General features: G+C 35.6%; 2 protein-coding genes across 2 annotated transcripts; both read right to left on the bottom strand.

Annotated features, from left to right (window-relative positions):
* Nucleotides 1-583: 583 nt before the first annotated feature.
* Nucleotides 584-6444, bottom strand: morf4l1 (mortality factor 4 like 1). The gene is made up of 12 exons (XM_067389295.1): nt 6300-6444; nt 5342-5388; nt 4919-4986; nt 4694-4780; nt 4451-4531; nt 4286-4311; nt 3946-4034; nt 3721-3822; nt 2129-2217; nt 1840-2012; nt 1096-1180; nt 584-1018 (listed from the first exon to the last, which is right to left on the bottom strand). Exons 1-12 carry the CDS (start codon nt 6337-6339, stop codon nt 934-936), a joined length of 972 nt encoding a protein of 323 aa, XP_067245396.1. The 5' UTR covers nt 6340-6444; the 3' UTR covers nt 584-933.
* A 1623-nt stretch (nt 6445-8067) lies between these two features.
* Nucleotides 8068-10900, bottom strand: rxfp3.3a3 (relaxin family peptide receptor 3.3a3). Its single transcript, XM_067389396.1, has 3 exons — nt 9927-10900; nt 8239-8258; nt 8068-8132 (listed from the first exon to the last, which is right to left on the bottom strand). Exons 1-3 carry the CDS (start codon nt 10898-10900, stop codon nt 8068-8070), a joined length of 1059 nt encoding a protein of 352 aa, XP_067245497.1.
* Between the last annotated feature and the right edge of the window lie 1410 nt (nt 10901-12310).

Raw genomic sequence — 12310 nt, 5'->3', positions numbered from 1 at the left:
TGAAGCTGAGCTATACTATCATGTTACAATGATATGTGGTTTCTAAACCTTTGCAGTGTGCTGAAAAAAATGACAATCTCTCTGTACAGTGAACATGCAGCAAATCCTCCAAATCTGCATTATACTGAAGCAAGCAAAGTTGGACTTTCTTGGACTTTCTTTTAATCAAACTATACATTTTTAAACTTGACTCTAGGTCAACAGCATCTGCTTTAAAGGGATAGTACACCCAAAAACAAAAAAATTGGGAACTATATGCAGGGGAAAACTATTATGCAAGTCAATGGGGCCCCTCAACTGTTTGGTTACAGACATTCTTCAAAATATCTTGTGTTCAGCTGAAAAAAGGAATCCATACAGGTTTGGAACAACTTGAGGGCGAGTAAATGATGACAACTTTCATTTTTTGTGTGAACTATCCCTTTAATGTGGCCATAAACCACTGAACTGCTATTGCTTCATAATCTTTACTGTTCTTAGCATCAAGATCTGATTCTGCTTCAAAGTTATTGAACTCATCTATGAAATTTGGCAGGAGTCTATCTGCGGTTGAAGAATAATGAAACAGAGCCAGGACTGGGAAGGACAATTTATTGACTGACATTTTTCTCAAAGAAAAAAAAAAAAAAAAAAAAAGTTAAAACAATGCAGCATTTCAACTATACATGACCAGGTTCTGTTTATCAATATTACATAAACCAAAAACACAGATCAATAAAATGGGAGCAAAAACCAGCAGCTTTCCGAAGAGATTTAATGTAATTCCTTATCTGGAATACCAGACATTACCCTTAGATTACTGAACCAAATTAACCAATATCGACTGATGTTGTGAGCACTAAAATCTTCCACAAGACTGATGAATGGACTTTAAATAATAAAAATAAAATGAGGTTCAGAATGTAGCACCAAACATCCTCACAGGCTTTGTCCTCAGACAGCTTTGCGATGATATTCCGGAGGTGCAACCTCATAGTCACTTGCACAGAACAGACATGACGAATTCTTCACCAAATACCTAAAACAAGCACAAAATGTTTACATTTCAGCCATTTACTGGCTGCAAATAAAATATTAAAATCAATCTCTACTTACTTTAAAAAATCTTGCAAGTAGCTGAGAAGCAAGGCTAGACTCTTCTCATCCAGAGGTGTGTAAGCCAGCATTGCTCCAATTCGCACTGTCAAAGGACACAAGAGGCCAAACGTTTACAAAAACCCAGAATACTGTGAAGAATATGCCATTACCAATAATGTAATTAAAACATTCTATGTGATATGGCTCTTTCAGAATGTAATTACCTGTTCTTTGCTGTATTTCCATGATTACATTGCTTTGAGGATGAAATTATGAGCATTGCCATGGATTAATGGTTTAATAGTTTATAGCATTCAAAGCTCACATTCAACATTTTCTTTCTTGTAAAATACTTAAAATCGACTGTTTACTTCGCATTTAATGATACAATTAGGTTTCAAAACACAATTAGCTTTTAAAGTTGGCATGAAAAGGAAGTTGCAGTAGTCTTTTCTTCCCTATTGTGACATACAGTATATCCAAGTGAAACGTCGTCCTGACCAATAAAAAAAAGAAAAAAAAAAGAAAAATGTAGGGACTTGATTTTGTTCATTGGGAACTGATTGTATGGTTGTGGTTTGCTATTTCTGTTATCTCATGTGAGTGACAGGTTGTCCTGCCCTCATGACATCAGAGAAGAGATGTTGTTGCAAGTGGAAGGGGAAGTTATTTTGATTTAATATTACGAGGGCACATGAATTAAAAACACCACCAAAAAATAAATAAATAAATACTGCAATTTCATGTTGACTAAGTTCATACCAAAAAGCCTCAGCAGGTGCGGCGCCCCATAGATCTGAGACATTGACGTATCTGGATGGTTTGCTAGGATCTCTGCATACTGCGGCCTCTCAAACTTGTAGAGGAGCTGAGTGCCCAACATCACGTTGAAGTACTCACGGATTCCAGCGACCACCTCGTTCACGGCATATTCCCTGAGCAAAGGTCAAGTGTGTATGAGTATCTCTTTAGAATTAACTGAATGATTTGCACAACTAATTAATATTACAACAACGATTTCAACAAAATGGATCAACTGTAGTTATCATACTTGTTATCACAGTTTCCTCTTGATTTTTTGTAATTTGCATAGTCCTCCAGGACAGCATCCACATTTTTTTTTGCAGGCAAGTGAAAAAGCTAAAAAAAAAAAAAAAAAAAAAAAAATATAAACAACATTTTCACAGTCCATATCTTTCAAAACTCAAATATTATGACCAATTTGTGCAGATATCCAGGCAAATTTTAGCAAACATGCCATTGGTAAAACTTCAAATACCTAATCATATTTTTCCTCTTTGTTTAGTTGCTGCTCTAGACAGTTTAAAAGGTGCAGCAAGTGATTTCTAAGAAATGCTGCTGAAAGTGGATCGGACCGAGCACCACAACATACTTGTTGCCAATCTGCAGTAGGGGGTGTGTCCACTCATGATGGTGGAGGAGAGAGTGAGCAAAATAGAGAGTTGAGGAAAGACTGTAGAAAGAAGGATGGCTGAGAGACATTACAAAAGAGAAAAGGTCAGAGGAAAAATCACTGGAAAAAGAAGGGTTATGATCAGGCAAGCACTTTAGAACCCACGTTAATATTAGAAGAGCTTTCCAGAGCTGGAGAGACCCAAGCAAGAAGGCCTGAAAATGGACACAGAGGTTGCATTGTTTTTGCTCCATATGTGAGTAACACTGGTTCTCCACAGAACCAAGATATGCTGTTGTTGTTACGCTAGCTATAGTAACAGGACAGTTGAGCGTCATTAGCTCCTTTCACACAGTGCGTTGATCCCAGAAAATTGCCAGAGTGCCTTCTGTGTGAACGCAAACCTGTAAAGGTGGATGGGGACCTAGTAACATTGCCGGGATCATCGCCCTCTGGCTTGTCAAATCACTGCCATGATGTTCCTTGTGAGAGACGAGCACGGCTGCACGCTCCAGTAACTTTCCACACTCTACAGGCGCCACATGCAATGTTTTTGTCAGGAGACAGGAGTAACAACTGCAGATTATGAGTTACCTGCGGTGAGTCTGACATAATGAATCCACGAACACGACACAGCGAATGCCGGTGGTAAACAATCGTGTTCCAATACTCCTGCACGAGTTTTGGCAGGCGTTCCCCCGAAATGAGCTGTGAAGGAGGGGGGGCTGTTCTTACGCATGCGCTCATTTCAAAAACTCAGTAACAGTCTTTGGTTTCCCAGTCGACGAAAAGATCCTCTGTAGCACCTTTAAGATGCTGCGGAGACATTACAAATCATGGAAAATCCCTGGCAGTGGGATTGAACCAAAAATAAAATGATTCCGGGACAAATTATCAGAGTATTTTCTGGAAACTGTGTGAAAGGGGCTATTGTTTGTGTGGAGCTGGAGTGCTGCTGGCAACTAATGAACTCTTGCTTGTACTGTATGTTCACTTTTTGCTCTTCCTTGTCGCTCGTTCGCCATCTTCACTTCAGCTATGATAAAGAAAAATCCACTCTTGCGTTGCGTGTGTGGAGCAATGAAGGCAGGGGTGTGTTTGTTTTGGCTGATTTCAACAGTCTTTCTCAGAAATCGCTTACTGCACCTTTAATTATTATGCAATACATCTAAATGAAGAGCAATGCAGGAGTTTGATTAGGTTGAGCATGGGGTGACGTTTGTAGTTACCTGCTTCTGTCTAGTGATCAGATCCCAGTCATCTACCAGCCACGGTTTTAACTCTTCAGGAATTTTCACCTTCACTTCTACTCTGTTAATAAAAGTCTCCTCCTGCACACAAAACCAGTTTGGGTGTCAAAACAGCCTTAGTGTTTGCTTATGTAAAAACTCCAGTTCAAAAAGAGACTCTAAATATTGGCCAATTTGCTTTAAACAGACTTTGAACGGACATACACTCTCCACAGTTGGGTCAACACGTGCCCTCTTCTTGCGTGGGGGGTGAGGCATGTCCCCAGTGCTAGTGCCCTCTCCAGACCCTGGTGCTGAGAAGTTAACAAGGCAGAGTTTATTTTTCAGTAACCGTAATCAATGGCCCCAAGCCACATTTAATAATGTCTGAATACTATTGCATCTGCAACTACTTAAACTTCTGACAAATACTAATGGGAGAACAGCATGACATTTGTAAGCCATCTGTTAAACTCTTTTAATGGTTATTTAATTACATTAACACAATTAAACAGCTTTGACAGGTCAAAATACATCAGTATTTGCATAGGGAAATAGAACTTACTCTTTTGCTTGTTCTTCTTTGTTTTTCTAGTGAAATTAATCGAAAAACCATGGTTAACTATGCATTTGAGTTTGCAGTTCTGAAAAATCATTTAAAAATTTTTAGATAAACTGTTGACGTGCCCATAAATGCACTTTGCTTCTTGCCTCAAGAAATAATACTCACACATCTACATTTTTTTGCTGCACAGCAGCGATTTTCTTGCTCGGTGCGACACCCCTCATCCTTCCCTCAACATAATGGTCTCTGAAAATCAATACATTTCTGCAGTAAATCTTTTGTACAGATTGTGTAAACGATGACAAAATAAAGATGGAAGGGTTATGTACATTATATTGGCTTTAAATTCAGTTCTTTGAAAGATTTGTCTATGTCAGGAGTAACTTGTTTACAAATTTTATGACTCACTGGTTTGCCTTCTGAAGCTCTTTCTGTTTTTGCAGGTTACTGTCCACATATTTGAGCACACGGCTTTCAGGAACCCATTCGTCCCAACTAGAAACACATTAAACACACATTCTTAGAATTAACCGACCAAACCTGTTAAAAAATAACATGGTCATTGGTGGAAATTACAACAACAGGGATGTTAAAGGTGTAACTAGCACTGAATTTTTTAATACATAGACTTACTTCTTATTCCATCCACTGTAATGAATAAAGTATTTCACTTGTTTGTCCTTGATATTGATTTTCACACACTGGGAAGAAATAAAATATGTATATATAAACATCCAAATCATCTTTTAAAGGAAAAAAGTTCAAAAAAATGTATTCGATAATTAAAACGTTTGAAGTAATTTTAAAATCACATTCAGACAAACACAAGCAGGAAAAATGCCTCATCACATAACAAAACATCTTAAATAAAGTTAATTGCTACTGTGTCCATTTTAAGTGCTTTCACTGAATGTAGAAAATTATATCAAAAGCATAACCCTTACAAAACCATTAAGTTACATCAAACACTTGTACAACATTTACACTAAAAAATAAATAAATAAATAAATAAAATGAAAAAGAATGCATAATGGCATGAATGATTCAAACAGATACCTTAGCTTCGTATAACAATGGCCCATGAAAGCACAGCACTCGTTCACCTGAAATACATCAGAAACATTAATGTGTAATAATGGCGTCCACTGGTAGGCTAATGAATGAAGGAGAAGCATTTAATTAGCATTAAATAACGTATATGAGCACAAGAGCAATTGTTTATCATGTATATTTTTAGTAAATGCATTCAAAGTAACAAAACAAAATAGTTTAAACGCATGCGATTATTGTAATTGTTTTCCAATTTCAATTTATTACAACCAAAATTCAAATTTACTTAGAACCTAAATATAATTAGCATTTCCATTAAACAATACTAAAATTAAGTCTTAGCAGAAAATGTATTTGAAAAATGCTATTTAACTAAACCAAGTTTTATTTGTCAACATTTTGGTTAATAAACTCACCCCATATCAGTAAATCCTCTGTTAAATCTGCAAATGCTGCTAACCATCAGCTCATTACAAACCGTGCATGTCTGAAAAACTCTGTTCAGTGAGTCAATAAGTTGTTTAATCGAAACGATTCAACAACACTCTTAACATTATGCTATGAATGGCGATAAATAACTATTCCCGCCAGGACTTTAATGCTATAAATGGAGCTTCCTGTAAACAAGGCCTGCTCTAAGCTAATGGGCTACATAGACAACAGCTAATGTTTTGTTTCAGAAGCGCGCGGCCGCGTGCATGTTTAGAGGCTGTTATATATAACGGAAAGCACTAACGTGCTATTGTGCATGTACTTGATTGCTGATAAACAATTCTGCACACTTTAAAATAGGCAATTAGCAGTGTTTTGCTAAAAAAACTGCTTTTCCATGCACATCTCGCTGTGCACACGCGCCATTGTGTAGTGGCAGCGCCCGCTTCCTTTGCTCGGATGAATGAGAGGATACACCGAACAACTGATGACTCCTTTAGAGGATCCAGAGCTTTCCTGTAGGGTATCTTACCTTCTTGAAATTTAGGTTTAGGGTCCTGTTTAGGCGCCATTCACAGATTAAACAATAAAAATAGCTGGAAAATCAAATCCAGGCATTGCCAGCTCCGATTTAATTCACACAGGGTGAAGGCGTCGCGCTGCGTTTCTATGACGCACGTTTTTGGCGCCCCTGTCAGGTGACTAGAGCATCACAGAATTTGTTCGCTTTTCGCGGTATTAATACAGTATTATAATGTCTGTTTTTTTAATAGATGTTCCAAACGGCTCTTTGTATGTAAAGATGTCTCTTCTATCATTTATGTTGATATTTGCAATGCAAAATATACATGTTTACAGTTGTAATAAAGTAGATTATTGGTATCCTTTGTTGTAATTTTACTTGACTGAAGTTGTAAAAAACGGCCATGAGTGTTCTTACATTTAAATGAGATGAATAATTTTGTTACTTAACTGTTAAACACTACCGATATAGGCTAGCTGTGAAACACTTCTTCATCATCCAGTCATATTCACTATATATTGATCTGGACAAAAGTCAGGAAAAAAATATTTAAAACATAGAAAACTTTGAATGTGTAATATCATTTCGGTTTTCATGGTTTTTTTTTTTTTTATTGTTTGTTCATGTAATGCAGGGATTCCCAAACTTTTTTTTTTGTCACACAAACCCCTTTGACCTACAATACTTGAAGACCCCTAAGACTTTAAGTTAATTTTTCAATAATTTAACCATTTCATGCATACATTATGACAACCTCAGTCAGGATTTATTTTACACATATTTTTCAAATAGATTTTCAGATGTCCACTTGAGTGCACAGTGAATTTTTGGTTTTAACTGAAGAGAACTGTATTAAACATATAGTAATAACACAGCAATACTGTGTGTATTTAACAAACCAATGAATAAAATGATATAAAATACAGTGATCTATTGATGTGTTCAGACTGTGGAAAAAACAAGCAATCAGGTGTCTTCAATCTCATCTGAAATTAGCAGTGTTGGGATTAACGCATTACAAGTAGCATGCATAACATGGTCAGATTTTTTTTCTGGTGTAACAAGTAACACATTACAAGTAACATGCATAACTTAATCAGATTACTTTTCTGATGTATCAAGTAATGCATTACAAGTAACATGCATAAAGTAATCAGATTACTTTTCAGGAGTAACAAGTAAAGCATTACAAGTAACATGCATAAAGTAATCAGATTACTTTTCTGATGTATCAAGTAACGCATTACAAGTAACATGCATAACTCAATCAGATTACTTTTCTGATGTATCAAGTAATGCATTACAAGTAACATGCATAACTTAATCAGATTACTTTTCTGGTGTAACAAGAAACACATTACAAGTAACATGCATAACTTAATCAGATTACTTTTCAGGTGTAACAAAGCATTACAAGTAATATGCATAAAGTAATCAGATTACTTTTCTAATGTATCAAGTAATGAATTACAAGTAACATGCATAACTTAATCAGATTACTTTTCAGGTGTAGCAAGTAAAGAATTACAAGTAACATGCATAAAGTAATCAGATTACTTTTCTGATGTATCAAGTAACGCATTACAAGTAACATGCATAACTTAATCAGATTACTTTTCAGGTGTAACAAAGCATTACAAGTAATATGCATAAAGTAATCAGATTACTTTTGTGGTGTAACAACAAAAGCATTACAAGTAACATCGATAAAGTAATCAGATTACTTTTCTAATGTATCAAGTAACGCATTACAAGTAACATGCATAACTTAATCAGATTACTTTTCAGGTGTAGCAAGTAAAGCATTACAAGTAACATGCATAAAGTAATCAGAGTACTTTTCTGGCGTAACAAGAAACACATTACAAGTAACATGCATAACTTAATCAGATTACTTTTCAGGTGTAACAAAGCATTACAAGTACTATGCATAAAGTAATCAGATTACTTTTGTGGTGTAACAAGTAAAGCATTACAAGTAATATGCATAAAGTAATCAGATTACTTTTCTAATGTATCAAGTAATGAATTACAAGTAACATGCATAACTTAAAAAAATTAAAAAAGTTTTTTTTTTTTACTTAATCAGATAACTTTTCAGATGTAGCAAGTAAAGCATTACAAGTAACATGCATAACTTAATCAGATTACTTTTCAGGTGTAACAAAGCATTACAAGTAATATGCATAAAGTAATCAGATTACTTTTGTGGTGTAACAAGAAAAGCATTACAAGTAACATCTATAAAGTAATCAGATTACTTTTCTAATGTATCAAGTAAAGCATTACAAGTAACATGCATAACTTAATCAGATTACTTTTCAGGTGTAGCAAGTAAAGCATTACAAGTAACATGCATAAAGTAATCAGATTACTTTTCTGGTGTAACAAGTAAAATAACGCATTACAAGTAATATGCATAATGTAATCAGATTACTTTTTTGATGTAACGAGTAAAGTAATGCATTACAATTAACGTACAGTATATAATCACATTACTTATGATTAATCAGAATTTCCTCCCAATCTAAAATCAATACTTGGAAAATGTAACAATATGACTCCTTAAATGTTATTTGTTGCTACAACATTTTTTTTTTCAACCTGCAAGAGTCTCCTAGGATAGAAGGAATGGATTGATATTCCTGAGCAACTTAATAATTACACATTTCTCTGATGTAGGATAATGGTCACAATGAAGACACGCTGATAAACACATAAAATATTAATATTTTGATTGTTTTTATTTTCAAATAATTTATTCATTTTAATTTGACATTTTTATGATTTAATTAATCATTATCTTTTCATCAACTCAACCCCCCTGTAGTTCTTTCATTAACCTGCAGAACCTGGCATAATGTGATGCTTAATGCATTTCATGTTGTTGATTACAAAAAATGGAAAATATTTTCTTTCTCTTTGATAGGCTATATATATATATATGGTACGCAATAATCCCATTCAAATCTAAGTGATAAACGAGTTAGGTCAAAAGTAACCTAAAAGTAATCACAATACATTACCTAAAATGAGTAATCTATGTTCCTAATTTGTAATCAGCATTGACTACAATTAAATAATCAGTTCAACACTGCATAGGTGAAATTATGGTCAGAAACGGTTTACATCAATAATTATTTATTTATGTCAACCTTATTCACAACTGGGAATATGCTTGTGTTTTACAATTGATATGTTTTAGTATTTGTAAAGACAGACTGTTGTTGTTGTTGTTGTTGCTTAGTCGTTTTCAAACATGCATGCATTTTTGAACGTCTCAGATTAACAAAAGATGACATTGTTTAAGATAGACCGATAATCAGTTTGACCATTCTTTAAATCAATATTCACTTTTCAGCTTAATTGGTCATTGTTTTCTTTTTCTTTTTTTTTTTTTTTTTGTATATGGGTCTAGCAATAAATTCAGTCTAGTCTCTAAAGATTAGCATCCAACAATAAATTATCATATGCATCAAAACTTAATGATAATATATTATAATAATTATAATATAATAGAATTATATCCTTATCGATCTGCAATTTTAATATCGATGCATCTCGGTTCACGGACGCCTCCTAGATTTCTGAAAAGACCTCTTTAATAACCAAGGAGCAATATTTGACAAACAATTTTTCAGTTTCTTTCTCAATGCCCTTCTCGTAAGACAATATATAAAAGGATTTAAGCAACTATTAGTGTGAGCTAAGCAAACAGTAACGGGGAACACATAAGTATGGACAATATAATAAGCCTCATCCCAGTGAATCACGTTCAGCTTGACCAGCACACCCCAAAATGTAATCGCGTGGTTCGGCATCCAGCAAAGAAAGAATGAAAGAACCACAACTGTGATAGATTTGGTGACATGAATCCTGTGCTTTGAATGAATGTTATTAAAATTTCGCTTTCTCACAAATCTCAGGAGCAACAAATAGAACACGGAAAGGATCAACATGGGAAGAATAAAAGCAACCAGGATTTTTTGCAAATGATAAAAGGCCAGCCAGTATTGTCCTGCAGGAAACTTTAGTAAACAGAGCTTCTCTCCAGCCACGTTTGTCACAGTGGAGAAAATGGACGTTGGCGCGGTGGCGACTGTAGCAACGACCCACAAAAACGCGCAAACCCATTTGACAGAGCATGATACTGGTGCGCGGACACTATTCTTGGCGGCTGAAGCCACAGAGCAGTATCGAGTGATGCTCATAGCAGTGAGGAAGAAGACGCTGGCGTACATGTTCATCACAGTGACGGACAGTATGATCTTGCACATGGCGTCTCCAAACGGCCAGCTGAAATCCAGAGCGGTATCCACAGCCCAAAACGGCAATGTCAGGACGAACTGGAGGTCCGTGACAGCTAAGTTAATGATGAACACGTTAATGGTGGTGCTCTGTTTGCTGTGTTTCACTCTCATGATGAAGAGGACGAGCGAATTCCCAACTAAGCCTATTGCGCACACCAGAATGTACACCACGGAGATCATGATCCTCAAGACCGGACTCCTGTCCGCGGTTACGTCAATGTCCTCCAGATTTCCAAATGTGACATGACCCTGAGAGGTTCGGTTAAACACCCTGCTGCTGCTGTTGAAGGGGTCACCCATAGCTGAGTATCCAATGGCGCGTTCCACCTGCTACCTGCGCGCGCGCTGCGCTCAGTCCGTGTTCGGTTGTGCTGAAGAGGTTCTCTCAGCGGTTTGCCCACCAGCCGTGTGCTTCCACTAATATATCCAGAGGTGCACACGCACTGGTCTTACCCGCCTATGCGGGGCAAAGATTGGCTAGAAACATGTAACCTATGACTGGGTGGCAATTATTGGGGTTTGATCCCTTGGGAACGCGGTATGGGGGGTTAAAAGTACATATTTTTTCCCCTATGCATTAGTGTGACTATCTTTGTTTCAAGTGATTTCAGTGATCACAAAAGTTAGATAAGGTAACGAAATAAGAGATAGGTAACCATGGCAACAGTACGCTGATGAGCGACTTTTTTCGCTGAGAGTATTTGGGAGCAGACGTCACAGTTACATGACTTGCAGCTGCGCGCGCATTATGGTGGCAGAAAAACAGTGGTAACAAGTAAAGGAAAACTATGGAAGCTTGTTTCCGCCACTAAATAAAAAATAAAAATGGTAATTGCCACTTTTTATCTCGCAATTCTGAGAAAAAAAAGTCAGAACTGAGATAAAAAGTCGCAATTATCTTTTTTTTAATATATACGCAATTCTGACTTTTTTTCTCAGAATTTTGAGATAAATTCACAACTGTGAGTTATAAAGTCAGAATTGCTTGATATAAACTCGCAATTCTGAGGAAGAAAAGACAGAATAACCAGTTTCTCACAATTCTTTTTTTCTTCTCAGAATTGTGAGATAAAGACGCATTTTATTTTATTCTCCACTAGATGGCACACAAATTAAGCTCAGCACTTTTCTCTAAGGGTTAGTTTACCCAAAAATGAAAATGATCCCGTGATTTACTAACCCTTAAGCCATCCTAGGTGTATACGACTTTCTTCTTTCAGACAAACACAATCGGAGGTATATTTAAAAATATCCTGACTCTCCCAAGCTTTATAATGGTAGTGAATGGTCGAGATTTTGAAGCCCAAAAAATGCATCCATTCATTATAAAAATAATCCATACGCCTCCAGGGGTTAATAAAGGCCTTCTGAAACGAATCGATGGGTTTTTTGTAAGAAAAATATCTGTATTTAAAACTTTATCAACTAAAATAACTATAGCTTCCGACAGAGATACACTTATCTTACCTCATCTTAGAGATAATCACTTTAATTATAAGGAAACCATCATATTTAAAAAATATATCATATATCATATTTATAGTTACTACTGTAAAGGTGTATGAAATTATTATAGGATTTCCTTCAATGCTTTCAGAATATTTACTTTAAATAATTTGGTTTCTGTATTTTTAAAATTAACATTTTAATGACATTAATATATATATATATTAAATAATATATATTTATTTGAATAAAAATAAATTATTT

The sequence above is a fragment of the Chanodichthys erythropterus genome, chromosome 7, assembly GCF_024489055.1.
Source record: "Chanodichthys erythropterus isolate Z2021 chromosome 7, ASM2448905v1, whole genome shotgun sequence".
Taxonomy (NCBI): Eukaryota; Metazoa; Chordata; class Actinopteri; order Cypriniformes; family Xenocyprididae; genus Chanodichthys; species Chanodichthys erythropterus.
Note: the sequence above shows the minus strand (reverse complement) of the source record. Positions and strands in the feature narration are given on the sequence as shown.

Coding starts and splice junctions, on each gene's coding strand:
- rxfp3.3a3 (XM_067389396.1), bottom strand. CDS start 10,900: ATGGGTGACCCCTTCAACAGCAGCAGCAGGGTGTTTAACCGAACCTCT. Junction 8,259..9,926: donor GCATTGAGAAAGAAACTGAA/AAATTGTTTGTC, acceptor ACTTGTAATGCT/TTACTTGTTACACCACAAAA. Junction 8,133..8,238: donor TTACTTGTTACACCACAAAA/GTAATCTGATTA, acceptor TTGTTACGCCAG/AAAAGTACTCTGATTACTTT.
- morf4l1 (XM_067389295.1), bottom strand. CDS start 6,339: ATGGCGCCTAAACAGGACCCTAAACCTAAATTTCAAGAAG. Junction 4,781..4,918: donor TACAGTGGATGGAATAAGAA/GTAAGTCTATGT, acceptor ATGTGTTTCTAG/TTGGGACGAATGGGTTCCTG. Junction 4,035..4,285: donor AAAGAAGAACAAGCAAAAGA/GTAAGTTCTATT, acceptor TTAACTTCTCAG/CACCAGGGTCTGGAGAGGGC.